We start from the raw sequence: 23,691 nt of genomic DNA, 5'->3' as shown, positions 1-23,691 counted from the left end.
TGCGTAGCTTTATAGGATACAGTAGTCTACTAGATCTCACACTTTCACAGCTGAGATTTCTTTTCCTGCTTCTTCTCCCTGGTTGTTTTTTCAGATTTCAGTGGTTTATACATGACTGACTGTACCCCCAATTCTTTTTAATGTTATGATCTTGGCCAACTTCAATGTTTTTATAAATGACTTGGATACAGAACTCAAATGCCTACTAAGCAAGTTTGTGGGCAACACTAAACTGGGAGGAGCTGTTGACTCCCTCAGGGGTAGAGATGTCAACAAATTAGAGGGTTGGGCAGTCTGGGCAGTCACCAACAATACGAAGCATAACAAGAGCAAGAGCCAGATTCTGCACCTAGGAAGGAGCAGCCCTAGCTATATATACAGACTGGGGGACGAGTGGCTGGAGAGCAGCCTCACAGCAAGGGACCTTTGGGTTCTGGTAGATAAGTTGAATGTTGGCCAGCCTTGGTGGCCAGGAGGATGAACTGTACCCTGGGGTGCATCAGGCCCAGCACTGCGAGCTGGCTGAGGGAAGGGATTGTCCTGCTCTGCTCTGTGCTGGTGTGGTCTGACCTCAAGTACTACATGCAGTTTTGGGCACCGCAGCATAAGAAGGACATAAAACTATTAGAGAGTGCCCAAAGGAGGGCTACTAAGATGGTGAAGGGTCTGGAGGACAAGACATATGAGGAGTGGCTGAAGTCACTTGGTTGGTTTAGCCTAGAGAAGAGGAGGCTGTAGGGAGACTATACCTCATATGTAATACATAGAAATAGATTATTACTTTGAGCCTTTTCTCATTAGTATCTATATTACATTTAAATCTGTATATAATGTTACCCGAGTACTTCCAACTCTCCTTCCACAAACTGTAATAATTAAATGGTGTGTTAAAGGGATTATACACGTTGTGTATTACCAGCTCAATTTAATTTTTTGAATGCTGGCAAAAGCTAGGGACTTGACAGATTTAAATTCTGGATTAATAATCTTTATGGGTACCTGTGGAGCAAGTGTGAGGCTTGTTTTTGAAATGAGTGCTGTGACCCACTGATCCTTAGTAATCAGTAGCCTATATTCCATGACCTAGTCTGGACATCTAAATAATTTTACCAGTCTCAGGTCTGTTTCTGATATAGCTGTTGAGAATGTTTTTTTTTTTTTTTTTTTTTTTTCCCAACTAGATTGTGTACTTTTAAAAATAATTTATGTCAATTGACATGGTACACTTCTACTTTTGTGTGTGTGTTATGCTTGTTGTATAGCTATTTCCATATCTTCAGTGTTTCTTTTCGCTTACGGTAACGTTCCCTGTGACTTAGGTCATCTTTCAGGTCTGCTGCTGTTGTCTAGTGTTACCGACTTTCTTGGAAATAGATATGTATTTGGATGGAAGTAATAGATAAGCATTTAGATAAACCTTCTTTTGTGGGTCCTTGGGTTCTTTGTCTTGTTTCACCTTTCTATTTCATGTTTAACAATGTATAGCCTCAAGTAGCACGTTGCTGCTTGAGCAGTAGAGAGAGAATTTATTGTCTGCCACATTAACACATAATGGCTTTTAAGGCTAGAAGCAGTATTGGGTTCTTGCTGATCAGCACCTTTTCAAGATTAAACAGGTATGAAATACATTGGGTGTGTGTGTGATACATGTCAGTATGGCTGTCCTAAAACTTCTACACTGTCAACATTGATTCTGATTTGCCACGAATAGTTATGCCAAGGGCTGCTTATTCCCCTGTGAGTAGTCTTGAAACTGTGAGGTGCTTGGTGTGGATACTCTTCCATTCAAGGTTGATGTTGAATAGAATAAAGTTTGAGATTGATCTTGAATTTTGATGCTGTTCATGCATACGAGGGAGCAATTCTCAGCACTGGTTGATGAGTAAGACCGAAAGAAGAGGCTGTGTTAAATAAAGGTATTCAGATGTTCCTGGAAGTGTCAGATGGAAACCAGATGCCAGCATTCACACATGACGTTGATGGCTGCAGTACAGTTAAGATATTCAGGAGGTACTGAAGTTTGCATGTCCCTACCTGCCACTTCTCAGTAAGCTTTAGTTTGTGTTTAAATACTTTCTCCTCTGAATAAAAACAACTTACTGATACAGCTGCTTCAAAATGTTTCTTTCACTGCATAGCTCTTGTCATCTTACTGTTTTTAGTTGCTGTCTGCTGGAATGCAGGTCTTTGCATGCATATGCTTTTCTCTTCAGTTTCTTGAAATGTGTGACAAACAAGTTTTGGATGCTATATAATGAATTTTAGTAAGTTTCTTACAAATCTGAAAATCTGAACTTTAGGCAGCTCTAAACCTACTGGAAAATAAATTCTTCTGAAATACCATCTTTAGGTTGAAGTAATGAGATCATAGGCTTTTGTAATGATGATACTTGGACTGTAGATTTGTAAATCTAATCCCTCAAAACTGAGGATCCTGTCCCTGAAAATTCTTACCTGTGGTTGAGAAACAGCAACATGAACACGTTGATGGGTTACTGTAAAATGTTGTTTGGACTCTTGGTTAATCTTTATAACTAACTTGAATAATATTTTAAGAAAGACTCTTGTTATACTTTGGTGTTGTGTATATTTGCACTTGAGTTTAGCTCAAAGTACGCAAGTATGTTGAACTCCACAGCAATGATTTGTGTGTTAAGCTGGTTGACTAATTAAATAGTCATTGTGGCCTCAATGTAGTAAGTTAGGTTGGCTTACAAATCTCCAATACGCTACTGATTGTGATCAGTAGATACACATTCTAATTTAGTATTCATTCAATTGTCAAATGGCACGTGCATTTTGGAGCGAGCTTGTTTTACTCGGTATGGGATGTTTGCTGTCAGTCATGCAGTTGTGGCTTTCAATTTCCTCTCACTGTCCTATCCGCTGAAGTGGTCTTGACCTTGTTGCAGTCTGGCACAGCTGCTAGTGTTGTGCAGATAATTTCTTCTGGGGAACTGATGCGGCTGGAAAGGACTTCTGGAGAAAAGTCTTTGTTAGCTGGATCAGCTTTTGTCTCGTTATGAGTGTGGTAGCATCATGAAATGAGTCTGTTGACCTAATGGTTATTAGGTGGACCTTACAGTAATGTTACAGCTTTTGGTAAGGTCAAACCTGTAAAAGTTGACAGTAACTCAGGGCCACCATATATGAGGCATATCTTTGCCTAATATGCTAGGATTGTTGGCTAGATAGCCCTCAGGAAGGATATAAGGAGGAAACTCTGAAATGCTGAATGTTTATAGTAAGGGTGTTCCACAGACATGATCTTACGGTGTGGATGTCTGCGGTAACGGAGTTCTGTATCTGATGACTCAGAAGGGCCCTTCAACCCTCCCCAAAGTGGGTTTCTGCTCACATAGGTAGTTGGCTGTCCATACACGCTACTTCATTCACTGCATAAATTGAGACTGGTCTGCAGTAGCAGCATTCATATTTAGCTTACAGCTGGTTTAAATTGCAACCCTTTAAAGTATATTGGATTACTTCTGCTCTTCTAGTGCTTTCAGCCTTCCTGTGTAGGTATAGTTGGGCTAGACTATCTTGGTTGCAAAGTAAAACAGCCACTGAGAAGTGATTTTAAGTGGAATGTTTTACTTTTGTTTTGGGGTGATTGTTGGCACACATTTGGTCAGACGGGGGGGTTCAGGTGATGGTTTGTACCACGGTGTGTAGGTTGCTTCTGTTTGTGTAGGGGATATAATGGTCCTGAGTTACAGCAAGAAGTTACAGCATCCTGCCAAGCTAGTGAAACAGCTTCTTCATAGCTGTGTACAGTCAGTCCTCACAATAGACTGAGGTTTTGATAATTAGACTTATAAAAAGTCAAATGGTAATGAAAAGTGAATTTCTGCGGTGTTGTGGTTGGAAGGAAGGGTATGAACTCTAGGAAATAGCTGAGTTGAGGAATTCAAATGAAGTTATGGTCAAAGAAACATCAAGGTGAGGAATTAATCAGTAGAACCATACAGCATCACAGAACATTGAGATGTGTTCAGATTAGTCTTGTAGCTCCTTATATTGCTTAAATATATATGTATATATATATTTTTTTTCCTTCCCCTCCATTCAAACTGAAGTCAACCTAACAGCCACAGGCCAAAATTCAGCTGTGGATAAGTGGTTAAGACTTCCATGAGGCTAGTGACATCTCCTGTACATCTAATAATGATGTTAATCCTCTACTAGGTTAAAGTAATTACTGTAGAAGTTATTAGACAATTTGGTAATCTGGTTGCAGCAGCAATATCTAGGGATAGAAACTTGGCAGTTACAGCACAATTTTTCTGCAGGTGTGTTCTCTTGATTTTCAGCATCTGGCTGGCTAAGTACTTCTGTAGTTGCCTTTCAACTACTGTGTTTAATGGTCATCAGTGTATTTATTTCCAGGTTTGCCCAATCCTTATTTGAACTGTTTGCATTTCTGGCCTCTAGCATTCTGTGGTGGCTGTTCTCTCAGTTGAGGAAAAAAAAATGTTACCTGCACAATAGATTATTAAATCTACATAATTATTTCACAGGGTGTCTTTTGTTTGTGTTATGAGACACTGGGTATAGCTCTCTATCTTCTGTGTTCTTTTTTTTTTTTTTTTCCCCAGAGTTACCTTCCTTTTGTTGGTGTCTTCCAAAAAGAAAAATTTTCACTAGTATATTCTTCAGCATCTCACCTGTTTTTTCAATTTATCTGAAAAGGAGGTGACCTGAAAATCTCATAATTTAAAAAAGAAAAAAAAAAAAACAACACACCTCCACCCCCAAGCATAGCTCACCAGCATTTTCCTTATAGCGACAGGTATCTTCTGTATTGTTGATTCTTCGTTAAGAAAGTCTTAACATACTTGGTTTTTCCTCTTCGGTCATTGATGGTTGAGTAGATTTGGTTTGAAGGAGTGTACTGTTGACTTCCAATTCAGGGGAATCACTGTGTGTGTGTTAACCTTTTCTCGCTGTTCGCTGTCATGTTTTTATCACAAGTGAATTTTGCCTATTGCACTGTCTGATCATTCAGCACTGTGACACTCTTCTGTTTTCAGATACTGTGAATAATTTTGCACGATTAGGAAGATGTCCCTGTGGTAGTCTCCATCTCTTATGGTTGATTTATGAATGTTGACCTGTATTATTTTATTTTGGGACCCCATTAATAACTCCTCTTTATTGAGATAACGGCAAGCAATACATAATACTTCTTCCTCTTCAAATAATTGCAAATCCTCGTGAGGACCCTATCATGAATCTAATTATGGATAATTTCTACTGCAGTCTTCAGTGAGAAATATGTTTGAATGTCTTTGGAAATCTTGAGTGCTGTGTACTGGTTTAATTAGGCTTGGTCAATGAGCATGTGAACCCTGCAGAAGACCTCTACAGTAGTCCTGTGAGATGTTAACTTCCTTTTGCAAAATCCCTGTTAATTCTTTCCCCTTACATTATATTTTTCCTTAGTGTATTTAATCAGCCGTAGCTTCCATCAATCTGTCTACTGATGGATATAGGATTGTAATCTGTAATTATCTGGGTAATTATCACCTTCTGTTTAAGTAATTGGTTGCAGATAAGTAAATAGTAAATTACTGACTGTCTTTAGAAGTCGTAAGTGAATGTCATGCGGCCCTAGTGATTTGTTCTAAAATTCTCTTCTGTTAGCACTTTGATAGGATGTCTTTCCTCTGACTTGACCCCTAGAAAGAGATCTTTGGTGTAATCTTCCCTGATCTTTTCCTTCCTGAACATCAGTGCTACCACCTTATTCTGTGTTTTCTGCTGTGGTTCACGTTTCTTGGGTACTCTTTTTGTTTTGGAAAATTATACTGTTGTACAAGAATAGGTACGTTAGGCAAACCTGTGCTCTGACATAGCTCAGTGGCCTGTCTTAAGCCATGCTTAGCAAAAGGTAATGAATAGGACAGTTATTTGTGAGACTTCCCCTAGTACAATTACAGCATCTCTTTATCTCAGAGACTTTTTGATAGTAGTCCTTACGGTTTTGGGGGTCATTTTAGATTGGTTGTGTACTTAATATAGTGAGTTTTTAAATACCCCTCAAGCTGTCAAAAAGCTTTTTGTTCTTCTAGCTGCTCCATTTCATTTCCTTCTACTGGGCTCCTCATACTTAGTTGTTCTTCCTTTTGGAAGATTAACGATGAAGTAGTAAATTATTTTTTCATTCCTTTGGGAATTTAAATGTGCTGTTGAGATACTTGCATCTTGACCATGTTGCGTGGTGCAGAATTACCAAGTGTTGTTTTGTTTTTTGTTGGTCTCCTAGTTGGTTGCAGTTGGCTGTGTTGCATCTCCATTTCTGGATTTGTCTTCCCTCTTCCCATAATCTACACAACAGTACTTGAATGCTTCCATTCACTGCATGTCTGGCTTTTGCAGTCTCTTGTGCCTCTTATCTCATGTGTGCTGTCAAGTGGAAGTGATTGATATTACAGCATTAATATGCTGTTTCTTCTATTTTGGGTATAGAATGTATATGTTAGCACAGTACCTGTTGAGGTAAATAATTTAGTTATGATATTGTGCTTTCTTAACAGAAAGTAGTGTTCCTTCACGGGGGCAAATCAGTCATTCTGTTGTTCCTGTGGTGTTTGTACCCTGGTGTAGCACAACCCCTAGGATTTTATTTATCCATTCAGTATTGACGATCTCTTAGTTAGTGCTCTCTTTTCCTTATAAAGGTTAGAAGCCTAGAAAGGAAGAATTTCATCTTTTACCTTTCTGGGCTTCTAACCTTTTATATAGAAGCACTTGCACATGCTGGTCTTGGTTTGGGTGTCTATTTCAAGTGCCCTGCTTTGATGTTGTTTTGGTGGGGTTTCAGTGATTCCTTTTGATTGCCATGACTTTGATCCAGGGCTGCATAACCATGACTGTGTTCTTACATACCTGTCACCTGCATCCCAGGTGTTATTAATGGCACCCAGTAAAGGCTTTTAAACTCCAGATTTTGGTTAGTTAATCACCTTTAGGTATACCTTCCCCCCATTCCAAAATTTATTCAATTTTTAATAAATTTAAGACCATTTTATTATTCAACTGTGGAATTAAGACTTGGCTTATGAAGCATTGCCTGGCTGTCTGTCTTAAAAGCTGTCATATCTGTCACTTCTTTCTAGAGAAGTGCCCAAATTTTGCCTTTTATTTCTTCAGCAACTAAGTCTTGAATGTAGCCATGGGATTGTAATTTATTTCAGCATGAACGCTTTTATACGTGAGTGATGTAACCTAATTTAAAAGGAGGACATGCAAAGGCTGGCTCAGGAAGGGCTGTTGTATATCGGTAGTGCCCATGTTTCCATCCAGCTGTAATTGTGGTGCCTGTGTGCTGCCACAAAGCCCTGAGCTCATGGCACAGCAGAATTGAAAATATATTGCCTGCAGACTAGGCCTCACCAGTCTATGTGTCTTTATTTATTTATTTATTTATTATTATTCTCTCTAGAGTCTTAATTCATCCAGTGAAGAGCCTAATGAATCTTAGCGGTTTTAGCGATCATGATTCTAGCAGTGGGAGATGCTTAACAAGTTACGGAGTATGGAGTTTTTCCTATTTTCCCATTCTAAGTCTATACTTTTCACCTGGTAGATTATTATTTTTTGCTATTTTTCATTTAGAAATAATTGACCACAGCATTGCCTGTGTAGTCTGAGTTTCTCCTCAATATTGGCATTTTTAGAGCACTAGCTATCTCACTTTGCAAGTTTTATTTTATTTTTTTATTTTTATTTTTATTTTTATTTTTTCTGAGTCTTGCAGAGTTAAAGCTGATATTTGTGAGGAAATACTTGCAGGTATTACTGTCCACTAACAATTAAGCACATAAGTTTTTCTTAATTTTATGTCATACCTAATAGTACAGGTCACAAAACCCTTATAAGAGCCTGTGTGGAAAAAACAAGTATGTTTAGGCCAAAAGATACCTTTCAGGCTATGTTATAATACATGGACTTACCTTTGCAGTGTATCATGTGCAAATCTACCTTTTTACTGAGCATCTGTAAAAACAGGAATAGCAAAGGTTTGAGTCAGACCTGAGGTATAGTCTTGGCATATTCTCATTTCCTCTTTGCTCCCATCTGTTCAGGTATATGTAAAACTTTATTGAAAGCTTTATATGCTTAATATGCTTTCCTCCTTGTTGAGAAAGAAAATATGTGAAATAAAACTGGGAAACTTTAAGAATCAATGAACTGAATACATGCTTTTCAGCAAAAGCTGAAATGTAGGGAAATCTAACTTTTGAATTATTCAGCCCTAGAGGGAAAAAATGATAGGTAAAAGAGAATATTGGATTAAATTAATCTTCAGTGTAACTGACTGATTTCCAGGGAGGTACAAGCCAACTGCATTTATATATATATATATTTTTTTTTTGTAAGAAAACTCTTCATTCCAATTGAATGTTACCTTTATTATAGTTCAAATGCTCTTACATAATGGCATTTGGCTGTAAGGCTAACATATAAAGGAATTAAAAGGTGGTTGCCTCTCGTCTAGGATTAATCTGGTTCACAGCTTTGCTGTTTGGATTCTGCTTTGCCAGCTTCAGTTAATGGACATGAGGGCTTGAATAATACTGTACATGCTTAGAAGAATTTTTGTGTTTTGTTCCCTTGGGCCTCTTTGCTTTCTGGGGATTTTAAAGGCTGTCCTTAAACGGTATACAAGTTTATACTGTATTGTAAAAATGCTGTCAAGCTTGGTAAACCTAATGACTGTTGCAAAACCTGAGGAATAAATACAGACTTGAGCTATGAATGTTTTCAGTCCCTTGTGAATGGTCATATGTGTTAATATAAGCTATGGATGCCTGAACTTGTGCTCAGTATTACTGCAGTGTGTTTATACAAATTGAAAATGATTAGCAATGTAAGATTGATTTGCACTATGCATTCTGTAATTTTCCTTTTGCCATGTCTGAATTTTCATGTTGTATATTCTGCTATTGGGAAGTTGACACCATAAAAAGCAAATAAACTTATCAGTTCTTTTGCCAATAGGTTGGTTTACTTGAACCATTTATTTCCTTTATGTTCTTTTACAGATAGACGTTTTAATTCTAGTGTTTGATTATGTAATTGCAGCTATGTCTGTCTGCATCTTAACAGATGTACTTTTTTCATGTACCTATAAAGCATCAAACAAAAGATTCTGGAAATGTGGCGTCATAGATTGGAAAATGTAGAATAAACAGTCCTGTTGCTGCTTTACTCATGGCAATATTTGTCTAGACTAACATTCTCTATAGGCATGGAACAACAGTGCTAAAAGTCAGGTTTGAACTTAAACTGCAAATTCAGCTTAATGAACTGAGTTGGTTTAAGAAGTCTGAGATGCAGAAACTATTTGAGGTATCTAATGCTTGTTTTAACCCTTTTCAGAAAACTGCTTTTGCAGAAGGCAGCGAGTTGATTCAAGAAGAGCAGGTTCCCCACAGGAAAGGAAATAAAAGGTCTTGGAGCAACTTATTAAGGTAAAGAGATTGCAGTGGATTTCTGGATGGGTAAGTATTGATGAGTGGGATATTTCAACTTCCTCTATACACATTCCTTTTACAAAGGATTTATAAAAAATGCATGGAAAGCTTCTAGCTTTTCACAAAAGCTCAGTGATAGCACGCATTAGTGTATACTCTCAGACATACCCTGTCATGTTACTTTTGTGCGTTTCATGTATATAGATCAAGGTGATCAAGATCACCTTGGTATACACATATTACTAACTTTTTTAAGTACAAAGTTTTTTTTACAGAGATTTTAATTCCTTTAACACTAATTACTTATTTGGAATTACAGGTACAGAAATTAAAAGTCCAGGTTGCCTTTTATCAGTTTTGAATTCATGGTAAAATAGACAATTATAAACAGGAGATTCCCCAGACTGAACAATCACTAAATGCAAACAGAAACCCATGAGCAAAGTAGCTGTTGGGAGGGAGCCTGAAGAAACATTGCTTGCTGTTAGAGAGAAGGGAGATAAAAGCTGTTGAAAGCTGCAGTGGGACTTGAGGTAGTAAGTCAGGACCTCAGATGAGCCATCTCTGATAGTGGCTAGAAATGAGAAGTTACTGTGCGCCCTCAGTAATGTATCTATTCTCATTATGTGCAGCAGTTCCATATCTCTTTCCTTCTTTGCACCAGTTATACTGGGGCCATGAAAGGAGCTCTGGCTGTGTGGTGGTGGGCAAACACCAGTTGAATTTCCAAGTTGTTAATATGCAAAATGATTTTGCTTCTGCTTTTTTTTTTCTTATTGTCTAGGCACTCAGAGGTGTGTTGATACAGCTTCAGTCTTTTATTGTATAAATCTGTTAATGTTGAAACTTTGTAACATTTCTAATAGCAATGAAATTTAATAGGAATACAAATTTTTGTTCTGCTTGTCCAGGTCTTGATCTTGTTTTGCAGTCTAGCAAAAACAGTGTTACGGGATCAGTGTGTAAATGTGGGTGGAAGGAGTCCCTCAGGAGAGGGACTGAGAGAAATGAAGTTCTTAGTGACAAAAATTCAGTTTCTGGTGTGTGTATATTTTCTGTTAAACATAACGTGTAGCTATTAGTGGGAAATCCTAGGAATGGCAGTATCTGTTGCTAGTACAGGATTAGAAAATTAATGAATGTTAAGATACTCAGAAGAGCATAGCTAAACTTTTTTTTTTTTCATTTGTGTGATCCCATATAGGAAGAAAACAAAGTAAAAGCTGAAACTATTAATTCTGTAGTTTTTTTGGAAGTGTTACTGGAAAGTTATATCTTACTCTGAAGCTGGATATGTTTTGTCTTGTTTTGTTTTTCCTCAAACAGCAGATCTGGAATGGACACGAGTTCTCTGGGAGGATTAGAACTGTCTGAACATACTCCTGGTCTACTAGGGAATACCGCCATGGCAGCTGGCCTTGCAAATGTAGGAAATACATTTGGAGGTCCACCTAGTTCTTTAGTTTCTAGACCTAGTAAATTCCAAAACTCATCTATAGAAGATGATGATGATGTAGTTTTTATTGAACCTATACAACCTCCTCAAAATTCTACATCACTGATAACAGAACAAAGAAACACTGCCTTTACATCATCCAAAAATGATGAACTTCAAGGGGAAGATTGCAAAATGCTTCCTCCTCCAAAAGACTTAAATTCACAAAAGGGGAGCATAAGTGAAACTATTATTATTGATGATGAAGAAGACATTGAAACAAATCAAGGACAAGAGAAGAATGCTTCCAGTTTTAATGAGCGAAGACTTCCAGAGTGTAAAAATAGAACCAACGATATGGATTTCTCAGCTTCCAGTTTTTCAAGAAGTAAGGTAAATTCAGGAATAGGTGGTAGTGGTATAACCACAGAACCAGACTCTGAAATTCAGATTGCTAATGTTACTACATTAGAAACACGTGCTATGAGCTCTGTGAGTGATGGTCATTTAGAAAATACTGAAGGGCGTGACATGAACTTAATGATTACACATGTAACATCACTGCACAATGCCAACTTGGGAGATGTTTCTAACGGACTGCAGTCAAGTAATTTTGGTGTTAATATGCAAACATACACCCCATCTTTAACTTCACAGACCAAGACTGGTGTAGGACCTTTCAATCCTGGTAGAATGAGTGTGGCTGGAGATGTATTTCAAAATGGAGAATCTGTAACACATCATAATCCTGGTAAGTTACAATTGTGATTATTTCCTTAAAATGTGAAAATACATAATAGATTTTTTTTTTTTTTTGCCAGTTGAACTGCTTTAGTTTATTAGTTTAATTCTTGTGGAAGATCTTGGTTCTCTTCATCCCTATGACAACCTTATCTGAGACTCCAGAATAAGACATGCTTGATAACATGATATGTTGCGTAGGTACAGTATCCCAGTTTAGCAGGTAGTGATGCTTTTAGGTGTCTTGAGATACAAATATTTTTATCTAAAGAGCAAAGCTTTCTTTATGACTTTCTTTATGACACAAAAAAGGTAAGTGTATCTATGTAACTTTTTTTACCTTTTTGTGTGGCTCTATAACTAGTATAATGCATCAAAAATATTTAAATAAGATTTATTTTACAGATCTGTTGTTGTGCCATCTGAATATAATTTGACATGCAAAAAAATGAATTTGGAAGTCTGATCTTAAGTCAAAAGTAGTTAACTGTCATAATGCATTGCATACCGAGCAGTTCTCAGTATTTACAGTGCTTAACAAAATGGGATACAACTTGTAGACTTGCATATTCCTGCAGTAAGTTATACACACATCATAATTGCTATTTTGTCAGCTGTGATAATAAGCATTTGGTTTATACATTATTAATTACATTTATGAATTGGTTGGTGTTATTCTATATCTCTGTAAATTACAGTATATTGTTTCTTGTTTTAGTGAGTAAACAGACAGGACTTGCTAAAAATAACATGGGGCTTGAATTGCTATTCTATAGAATTTAAGCTTTCACATTTAAGCTTTTAACTTAAAAACTTTCAAGTTTGTATACTGATACTCTGCTGCCCCATTGGGCTAGAAGTGGGAATGGGGAGGGAGAATTACCAGTTGTGCAAAAGATTTGGCTTCGGTCTAGTTAGGGTCATTTTAAAGGCGAAAATTTAAAATAATTAGAATACAGGTGCAATAGGCACTTACTAGTTCACAATTTCTTAACTTGCTAATACACTGATTAAAACACATGAACTTCCTATGTACTTTTCAATAAATGTTTAAATAGTACAGTTCTTCAGTTTGGTCATACATCGCCAAATACACTTTTGCAAAAGTGTTAACATCTTCCATGTTGTACTGTGGAAATGCCAGTATTGAAACTAAACCTTAAAATTAGATGTTGTGTTTTTTTTTTTTTTTTTTTTTTTTTTTTGTATTCGTCTGAAACTAATTTCAAGATTTGACTTCTGAAGCTGAAGTTTGGGAAACTTTTGTAGTCTGTATGTCTCACTGAATAACTTAGAAATACATTTTTTAAAACTAATATATGCGCTATTGATAGTTGATTCCTCAGACATGGAGTACGATGATTGTGCCACCGCAGATGGTCAAGTAGTTGTGGATGAGCACTCAAAGTTTTTGTAGTTTTTGTTACCTTAAAATAGCGTGTCCCCCCCCTTTTTTTTTTAGGGAAAGTACTTATTAAGAAAATTAGCATGTACTTTTCCTGAGAAAGGGTATGAGCAATTTATTTCAAGGTGTGCAAATGCAGGATTTTATTTCTTATGCCTGTGGTCTCTGTATGTGAATATTTATAAAGAGCAGTAGGCTCAAAAGGAAGCAGGAAGGGCTGACACAGGTAAAAAGGAAGGAGAAAACTGCAACGCGAGAGAGAAATGAGAAAAATGACCAAGAAAATGGAAAAAAAGGAGGAGGGAAGAGGGAATGGCTTTTATTCAAGAAAAAGCCTGGAAAATGGTAGGTTTGGATCATTTACGGTTTTATGTGCTTAAAGACATGTTTAGGAAAGATTTTCAAGATACATATTTCAATTTATTTTGTTTTTCCCCCCAGAAGTTGCCTTCTTTCCTTCTAGGGACTGTGTGTGTGCTTGTCAGCAGAAGTATCACTGTCTGCAAATCCGTGAAGGGAGAGTGCAGAGAGGCAGGAGCCAGGCTCTGCTCAGTGGTGCCCAGTGCCAGGATAGGAGCCCATGGGCACAGCCGGGCACCCAGGAGGCTCCCTCTGAGCACCAGGCAGCACTTCTGTGCTGGGCGGGTGACGGAGCCCTGGCACAGGCTGCCCAGAGAGGCTGTGGATCTTCTCCTGGGTGAGCCTGCTCTGGGTGTCCCTGCTTAAGCAGGGGTGGGACCAGATGGACTCCTGAGGTCTCTTCCAACCTCAACTGTTCTGTGATCTCTCATTTTGTATGCTTCCAGTATGGAGGATTTGAAGTCTTGAAGATAAAAACCAAGAGCATTATTTTTCCTGATCCTTATTAGCAAACAAAAAAGGACATGTGACAGCGACATATCTAGAAAAATAGTAGATCAAATCTGTTGCTAGTGAGGCTCCTCAAAAATCCAGTGTATGTGGTGACAAATGCATTGTAGGTTGTTTGGAAAATTTGTTCTGGATTAGTGTTACTGTTTCCTTGAGCTAAGTACCTCCACTATGTGGGAAGAAGTAGGTAAATAACAGAGAACTTTGTGTCCCACACGTTAATTCAGAACCTAATATCCCCAGTAAGCTCTATAGTATATGCTTCATGTGCTTTTAGGATGAAATATAAGTTTTGTTTCTCTGAATGGAATCCAGTTTTTGTGCATCAAAACTGCTCCAGGAACAGAACCAGCCCAGTAAATTGAGGGCTGCAGTTTAGAATTGCCCTTATCTGAGCTAGGTGATTAATGCAGAGGTAGCTGAGCATGTTTCAAGAGCTGCATACCTCTACAAAGCTTTATTATCACCTTCCCCTTCACCCCTGCCCCAAGTTGTGCTGATAGTTTCTTCAGCTTTGTAAAATAAATAAACAAAAATGTAAAGGCATTTCATTGAGCCTTTTTTTTTCTTTCAAGATGGCTTTACAGACGAATGTATTGGGTGTAAGTGAGGGTAAGGAATAATTTTATAGCAATTTAGAGCAGGAATGAGTGAAAAAGAATGGGAACACCCTGTACAGCCATTACAGTTAAGAAATTGAACATGAAACTGTACAGTCTCATAAACATGACCATTAGAGGAGAGAGCTGCAGATAGAAACCTGAAGGATGAAGACATAAGGGCAATGGGGCATGGAACCTGATCAGGAATCAGCTAAGGAAATGTGACACTTCTCAGTTCAAGGACATGAAAGACAGATTTTAGAGGTCTTCTGTAGAGCATGCCAAGTGGAGAGGAAACATGGTTAAAAGGAAATGTGAAGAAAAGTCACAAGATAAAAATGTTATGAATTAAGGTGTGATAGGAAAAAGTGAAAGTAAAAAAAAGAAAAGGAAAAGCAGTAAGATATATGGTCTTGTGACATGTTTGTGGAAGGAGGAATGCAACAAGATATCTTAGGCTTCAAAAGGCCTCCCCTAGTTGACAATAAGCAAATACTAAAATAATCTTAAACAGGTACTAGGAAGTCATGATATAAAAGTTTCAAACCCAAATGAGTCTAGCAAGTTTATGTTTTGGTGAGTGGAAGTTGAGTGCTTAACTAGGACTACAAGCACATGTAATTTTACAGCACATGTTCCTGATAGAGGAGATACAAACTATGCGCTTCCACTTGAAACCTCTTTCTACGAGGAGGATCTGAAAATATTTTGAGGTATTAATGTTCTGTCAGGATATAAACAGCTGTCTGAGGTAGTTCACATAACAGTATAGAAAAATTTGAAGAGGGCACTCAGGTGAATTTAAACTTGAGCACTGTGCTAGCATAACTTAGATAGTGTAGAGACTTGTGCTTTAGAAAGTAAACATGTTTAATGGTTTAAAGAGGAATGTGATTTGTTCTGTTTCATTTCCCTCTTATCCCCTTTTTGTTCCAGCCCTTCTCTTTACCCTCGAGCATTTTAACAAGTTGATTTCCAACTTATATTAAGTGTCTGACAAATAGGACATCCTTGACAGCTGCAAAGTCACACTGGGAAATGATCTTCCACGTGTTGAATAATGTCTGTTTGTTGCCGTAACAAGAGTTCTTGGAAGTTTGTCACAAATTTTTTAAAAGCTTTGCAGTAAAATAATAAAACCCTTTCTGAAAAAAATAGACACCTTCTCTTCATACAATTTAATGAATGATTATGGACTGAGATAATGTCCCTTAATTACAAGTTATGGGCGGTTATTAAAGACTGTAGGTTTTGTTGTGTGAAGTTTTACGATTTGAAATAACTTTTGATTGTTAATACTAGTTTAATAATGTTGCAGGAGTGTACTGAGTAGGACATTAAAGTAGTTGCTGCATTAGGACAATAAAGGCTTCAGATTTTTTATTTAGCTACATTTATTTACAGTACATTCAGTTTAAACTTAAAAATAGTAGCACAACTACTACCAAATACAGTTGTAGCTATGCAGGTGAAATTGTATGCAGTAGTGAAATATTATTATAAATGTTGGGAATAACAGGCTTGAAAGGTAAGTCCCAAGTGCTTTGATGGTACTTGGGATAACTGATACATTCTTTTGGAAATGTGTGTAAATGGTTTGTTGTAGTGGAAAGAAGTTCCTGTTCAGGTTTTCATTCATACTTACATAATATATCATTCTTGGCATCCTTCAGAAGCTCAAAGTTCATGAATTGTGGTGATAATTGTTTAAAATGAAAGTTTACATTCCAACAAAAAGCCTAGAAATTCAATTTTATTGAAGGGCTGTATTGTTTGTTTTCTTTTTCATTAGAACTGTGTTTTCTGGTCCAAACCAGGTTATTGAATGTGTAATTTACAGAAGCATGTGATGTTTCTAGATGCATTTTTTTAATAGCAAATTTTACTTAAGTTCTTGTTATGCAAGTTGTTCTGCAAAATGTTATGCTATAAAAGATTGGCTAAAAGTGGCATAGTTCCATAGTAGTCTATTGTACAAAAACACAAGTAGAGGGCTAGTGAAGTCTGGAACAGAAGGACATGGAATTGTGAACGTAATGGAGACTCACTTTTTAGGTGTGTTGGTTTCTTCTGAGGAAGACTTGAAACAGTCATGACTTTTTGCCATCTTGTAGGTAAACGGTACTCACTGCATTGAGAAGGCTAAAACCAAACTCCTGCCATAACCAGTGACATAGATGCAGATCCCAGATATGGACCCACTCTGTTTGGCTTTGATTGCAGTATAGTTCTCTTGTCCAGAGACTAGATTAAAAGACTAGTGGGGGGAACCCCAAATCAAGGATTTATTACTGAGGTTAAACACATCCATTGCTAAAAGCTTGCTTTAGAACAAAATAACTACTGAAATTCCTAACATTTTATGGTTTTATAGATACATTTGAAAAGTTTGTATCTCAAACATTGGTTTTGAAATTCTGTGTTCTCTGTTGGTCTCTCTTTTTAATTGCAGTTGGTAATTGCAGTTTTGTTTGTCTGGAGGTACAATTACCAGTTTGCAAACTCAGTGCAAGTGAATTGAGGTCTGCAAAACTTGTCTCAAGGTGTAGAATGGGACCATCCTGAGACTTAATTGATGTTGTGAAGCTTTCTGCAACAGTGGAGAGTGGTACAATGAAACTGCATTTTATTTTAAACTTCAAATTCTAAAATACTGTCTATCTTCTGTTGTCAATTCCAATAAAAAAAAATATCTATGGATATTATTGTCTATATATGTACGTTTGTTCACCTAACTTTTTTTTTTTTTTTTTTACCTGAAGATTCTTGGATATCCCAGTCAGCTTCATTCCCTAGGAATCAGAAGCAACCAGGTGTGGATTCTTTGTCACCAGTAGCATCACTTCCTAAACAGATTTTCCAGCCTTCTGCTCAGCAGCAGCCTTCTAAACAGGTTAAAGTCACATGTGCAAACTGCAAAAAGCCTTTACAAAAGGGACAGACTGCGTATCAGCGGAAAGGATCAGCTCACCTTTTTTGTTCTACTACCTGCCTCTCATCATTCTCACACAAACCCACTCCAAAGAAACTTTGTGTTATGTGCAGAAAGTAAGGGATTTTTTTATTTTGTTTCATATTAGCAGCTAAATCCAGTAATACTTGAGATTCTCATGCATTTATGAGAATTGCTCTATTAATGATATAAAATTTGTCTATTCAAGTGCTTTATATAGTGGCAGTTTAATGTTTGGAAATGAATTCTCTGTGTACACTGTAACAAAATAAGTCTATCAGAGTTCAAGTTGAGAGTAGGGCAGATTCCCTATGAAAGGTAAACACTAAAAATGGCAGATTTTTTTAGAAACAAGGTGTCTTGTTATATCCCATGCTAAGATACATTCCTTAGGTACAATATCTTCCATTTAAAAAGTGGGCCTTATGTTACATAAAAAGCTTTCATTTTGATAGCAAAAGAGAGAAAATCAGGAGATCTAAAATGGGGTAGGAACTAAAAGCAGCTGGAGCTTATGGGAGTTCTTCCACTTTTTGTAGTGCTTAGGGAAGAGGTGCTTTGGGCTTGTCCCATAGAATAAGTGCAACTATGGCAACATTTGAAGTTGAAAATAACTGGAGCAGATAGTAGAAGAATGACAAGCATACTTTTAAGAGGCTTGCTCTAAATTATTGGGTAGGGTTGACTTGTAAATTTTCATTATTTCCAAATCTTAAAATTGCCAAAGAAATATCTTCCATGATTTTACTCTTGTAGTGTTAGGTGTACAAACTACCTGTGCTATCTTGTTCTTTCGGTGTGCTGATAACTGAGGTATTTGTACTTTCTTGTGTGTTTTTTTTTCCTTTTTCAGAAAAGTCCCTCAGTCTAGTACACCCTGCGCTGACACTGATTAAATGATGAATTCTTATTGAACTTAAAACAGGCTTGCACTAAAGGCTTGCTTAATAAAGGCTTGACTGCCTTTATTAATATATGTTTTGGAGAGGATTATTTCTGCTTAATCACAGATTTAAACTAGTAAAAGTTTTACATTAATATGCAATGAGTTGAATGAACGGCTTGTATCCAGATCTCTCTTTTTTTTTTTCTTTCTCTTGAGATTCAGTAAAATTAAACTATAGAAAGTATTTATATCCTGCATTTTCTTACCTTGGTACACTGTAAATATCTCAGATTTCACATTTTAGCTCTTTTAAAACGCACACAAAAGCTCAAATTCTCTCAACCCTTAGCTCTACAGTGCTAGTTAAGAACACTCTGTACTCTTTCTGTTGGTTTGTACATGTTTGTACACCTATTTCTTTTTTTTAGAAGTGATCTGGCATGGTAAATATTCCACTAACAGTATCATATATAAAGATGAAGATTAATTTTTTTTTTCCCCTGATTGAAATCTTGAAAGCTCGTGGCTAAATTAATGCTCTCTTGCAACTGATTCTTTGGATGTACTTGTTAGTGGATACGTACAAATGAAAATGATGAGAAAGTATCTTATTTCTAGCTTCTCTGCATTTAAATTAGTTTGTATAGTGTTTGATTTCTAGAGAACATCTGTGAAGTCATCATCAGACAATTTTAGAGGTGATGTTGATCTTCACTCTTCCATTAGCATTCAGCTGCTCATTCAATCACACTTAGATGGAAGATGGAACATGAACTATATGGTTCCTCAGTAGTATGGCTTTATTATGAAGGCCAGTCTTATCCAGCGTTTTTGCTTTATTGCTTAGTTTTTGCTACCTTGTTGTAGCAAACCAGGTACTCTGTTCTGAATTTGCATTTGTGTTCTTTTCCTAGTAATGCGGAAATGGTAGATTGCAGATTGTAGTTTAGTGAAAGAATATGGGAACTCTAGCAAAATGTAGAAGATGTTGAATGTACACTGGAGAAATGATAGTTGATATATCACAAGTGACTTTCAGGGTAATGCTCAATTTTATCTTCAAATATGTAGATTAAGTGGAAAAGGTGAAGCTTAAGATAAATTAAAGAAAAAAATAGACATATAGATACACACCCTCATCGGAAATAAAGCTTCTACATTTTTATTGTAAATCTTTTTAAATAACACTCTACAGAAATAAAACCTTTGAAACTAGATAAATAGCATAACAATGTTAGTAAGAAGAAAAGTGTAAGAAATGTCTGGCATTCTCCTTAGTGTTTATAAAACTCAAATTTTATTGACTTTGTTGCTTCTTTTTGACCTCAGACTCATATGCCTTGAAAGTTACAAGTGTTTGTAAGTCCTTATGGAATCCAGACAGAAATTGTAAGCTGTTCAGGGCAGGAGCACTGGCTTTGTTTTGCAGATCAGAATTGATAGTAGTCCCAAACCTAAATCCCTTCTATCTTGCCAAAAGGCAAGCTAAAATCTGCTGACTTTCCTTTGATGGGAGGCAGGCTTGCAAATGTTAATAATATACAGGGGTGGTAGAAGTTTATGTTTGTAGTCATCAAATGATTTGGATTTGGATGGGACGTTAAAGATCACCCAGTTCCAACCCCCTGCCATGGGCAGGGACACCTCCCACCAGCCCAGGTTGCCCAAAGCCCCATACAGCCTGGTCTTGAACTCCTCCAGGCATGGGGCATCCACAGCTTCTCTGGGCAGCCTGTTCCAGGACCTCACCTCCCTCATAGTGAAGAATTTCCTCCTAACCTCTAATCTCAACCTACCCTCTTTTAGTTTAAAACCATTCTCCTTTTCCTATAACTACACTCCCTGACAAAGAGTTCCTCCCCAGCTTTCCTGTAGGCCTGCTTTCAAGGGAATCTGTCTAGGGACCATGTAGCATTTTTCCACTCATCCTAGTTTCAGAGCTCCGATGTATGAGTGTCTGGGAGATGTCTTTTCCAGATGATGATCAATCATAGTATCAGTAAAGAGCTAGACTTGCCCAATCAGTTATTTATTCTGTCTAATAGCACTTCCTGGATGTTGACTATTTATTTACGTAGTAGGCAGATGGGGAGATTTCTTCTGTTTCTTCTCCTTACTGCTTTTAATTTATGGCCTCTGATGGTTTGGGATTGAGTGAAGTGACTAGTGAGATTGTCTTAAAATCTGGCAGACCTGAATCCAAGGGCTGACGGATGAATGCGGTGTTAGCAACCTTCAGTTTGCTCTGCGTGCAGCACACAGTTGAAGATCAAAGAAGTTTAGAATTAACTTCAGTGGAAAAAGTGCAGTTAGAAGAGGATTTGTTCTATTTCAAATTAATTTTATTGGTTGTTACTTGTCTGGTTTTATGCATTAGGTTGGTGCAGCTTCATGGGCAGCTGTGTTAACTGTTGAGTTGCTTTGAAACTTTAATGGTGTTAACGTTTAAAAATAGTGATAAAACTAGGTTTTATAGTGGTATAGTTTTAATTACATTTATAAATGTAAGTATGAGAAAACAACCTTCTCTATTCCCTTCATCCTGTGCTGAGATTAATACAGGCAATGGTGAAGTTTTCCTATGCAAATAAAGACCACTGAATAGCTCTGAATTTCTTGTATGAAATTTAAGAATAGCTTTTGCATGAAATTGCCAAAGAGCTAGTTTAATTTCACCATATTCATTTTTGGTTTAAGATTGAGCTTGCCACAACTGGTACCTAATGATGCATTAGTTACCTAGTTCTAAAATAACATAATAAGGAAAAAAATAACACCGGGTGGGGGGTGGAGGGGAATATGTTTTTACACAGGAAACGTTGTATTTGGTGTGCTGACATTAGTCATAGAAAAATTTATTAAACTTAGTGTTTGACATGTGACTAACAATTCTACACCCACAAAGCTGTTTTGAAATATGAAATAAAAGCATTTGAAGGAAGAATGCATGTTGCAAGCTGTGAAGTGTTATTGTTTTTATATATATATATATATATAATTATACACATACACTCTTAGACTTTTTTTTTCTATTTCAGAGATATAACAACAATGAAAGGTACCATTGTTGCTCAAGTTGATTCAAGTGAGTCTTTCCAGGAGTTTTGCAGTACATCCTGTCTATCATTCTATGAAGATAAACAGAATCCCTCGAAAGGAGCTTTGAATAAATCAAGATGCACTATCTGTGGTAAACTAACAGAGGTCTGGCTGATTTTGTTTTTCCTGTCTTGTTCTCAGTAATTAAAATAGTCAGAATAATCTTTGTTTACAAATATTCTAAGAGAACTGGAAAAAAAAAAAACTTTAAATGATTCAGCATTTTATATGCACTGAGATAGGCTTAACATACATGAAAAGCAAATAAAGAAATAATTTAAGTGAGAAAGAATATTCTTGTTGACTTTATTGGGCTTTTAAGAAAGTGCCTTTGCTGATATTTTTGTAGCTACTGTCAACAATTTTATTGAGCATTGCTTCTTGTAATTGTAACATGGATCTCCCTAGCAGAATTGCCATTAAAAAGTCAAGATTTACAGAATTCATTTTTACTGTATATATTGAAATATTACACAAACGTTTTGAGATACATACCACATACATAATCCTAAATTCTCATTAATGTATTTTCTCTTGATGCCATTACTGGGGACACTGTAGTTCAGGCTAATGTATACAGTTTTCAGTGCATGTGTGTCTGGCCAGTCTTTGCATGTTTATTTTGTAAAATTACATAAAATTGACCTTCTGCTCTAATATCCAGTTATTACATCCCTCCCTGTGATCTTGGCTTCTAGGCTATAAGAACAAATGGGTCCAAGATTTTGCTTATAACTTTGGAAACAAAATAAATTTCTATACTATGAGATTTGTCCTTGAATTACTCAGCTAGTAAAATCTGTGTTTTTTTTTTTTTTTTTTTAAATATAGTTTTGTGCTTGAATGCAAGATTTTTGACTTCTGTTGTAGTCTTAGGCAACTTGGTACTTTTGTGGTGACGGAATACTTTTATTCTTATTTTTCAGATACGTCATGAAGTTAGCTTTAAAAATATGACTCATAAGCTTTGCAGTGACCACTGCTTCAATAGATACAGAATGGCAAATGGTTTAATAATGAATTGCTGTGAGCATTGTGGGGAGTATTTACCCAGTAAAGGAGCTGGAAACAATATTCTTACTATTGATGGTCAGCAGAAAAGATTCTGCTGTCAGAACTGCGTTGGTGAATACAAGCAGGTAATTATTTCTTAATCTATAAATTAAAATTAAATAAGCATTAATACTCCTTAAATTTATCCTCTTACTCATAATGTGGTTTTATCTTTTATTAGAAGTCTTAAGTAACAAAGACTAAAAATATGACGTTAATGCAAGTGTGGGCAAACTAACCCAAATGGGCCTTCTACTATTGTTTTTTTTTGATGTTATTGTAATAACAATACTTATTTGTTATGAACCAAATATCATTGCAATTAACCTTTCTGTTAATAATTTATTTTTTTCTAATTTTTCTAATGGGTGCATCATTTATGAGTACGTGAAAAGCAAGGTTGACACACAAGCTTACCGGTTCATAAGTCATAACTCTTTTTTGGATTTAGAAGCTCACTTTTAAGCAATTCAAACATTCAAAAATACACAGGGTGATTAGATTGGACATTTGCTGTGAGAATATGCTTACATGTTGGCTATATACCTGTACTATGTCTCTTCTTTACTGTACAGCATACAATTTTGAAAATGATAGTTACTTTCATTCTTCTGTCTTAAATTTTGTGTTTTCATTTTCTTTACTTGGTTTGGGTTTTATTTATTCTTAAATTTGTTAAGATAGTAATACTTGTTGTGGTTCAGAATGGTTCCAAATCAAGAAATCTGATGGAGAGTAGTGATGCACTTTGCATACTACAGAGCTACGTAGTGATGCACTTCACATGTTACAGAGCCAACTTCGCTCTGAACAGTTCATTGCTAATGCTGGTTGGAAGGTTTAAACATTAATCACAGTATTTATGCTATAACAATTTCATAGTTGTGAAATGTTAAATGTTTTGGGGAATGAGCAATTTGGGGATTTTGTTAATTTTATTGTTTGGTCCATACTGCTTTGAGTTTTTAGGGATAGTGTTACGAAATGCAAAATCGCTATTTTACTAGCAAGGAATTTCTTTGCCTTTTTTTTTTTTTTTTTTGAAGTTAACTCTTGAATATGTGAGTGGCTCCAGTGCTGAATATTGCTTTGGGTTCTTTCTTCATCTCTTTCCATTTTTGAGAAACCAATGACCTAAGAGAAAAGGGAGCCCTGCACTGAACGT

At 36.5% G+C, this 23,691-nt stretch overlaps 1 protein-coding gene across 9 annotated transcripts in view; it reads left to right on the top strand.

The window, feature by feature from the left end:
• Nucleotides 1–23,691, top strand: part of ZMYM2 (zinc finger MYM-type containing 2) — a 90,302-nt gene that overhangs the window by 10,520 nt on the left and 56,091 nt on the right. For 3 of the 9 annotated variants that reach the window (XM_035326596.1, XM_035326658.1, XM_035326605.1), the window contains 5 exons: nt 9,388–9,509; nt 10,809–11,668; nt 17,298–17,583; nt 21,413–21,578; nt 22,400–22,612. In XM_035326596.1, coding sequence (XP_035182487.1) covers nt 10,819–11,668; nt 17,298–17,583; nt 21,413–21,578; nt 22,400–22,612 — 1,515 coding nt within the window. In that variant the 5' untranslated portion in view covers nt 9,388–9,509; nt 10,809–10,818. Of the gene's footprint in view, nt 1–9,387; nt 9,510–10,808; nt 11,669–16,987; nt 17,264–17,297; nt 17,584–21,412; nt 21,579–22,399; nt 22,613–23,691 lie in introns of those variants that run through there. The other 6 variants (XM_035326615.1, XM_035326641.1, XM_035326649.1 and 3 more) reach the window with 5 other exon arrangements.

This window comes from Oxyura jamaicensis, chromosome 1 (genome assembly GCF_011077185.1).
Source record: "Oxyura jamaicensis isolate SHBP4307 breed ruddy duck chromosome 1, BPBGC_Ojam_1.0, whole genome shotgun sequence".
NCBI classification, from domain to species: domain Eukaryota; kingdom Metazoa; phylum Chordata; class Aves; order Anseriformes; family Anatidae; genus Oxyura; species Oxyura jamaicensis.
This window is presented reverse-complemented; position numbering and strand designations above follow the sequence as displayed.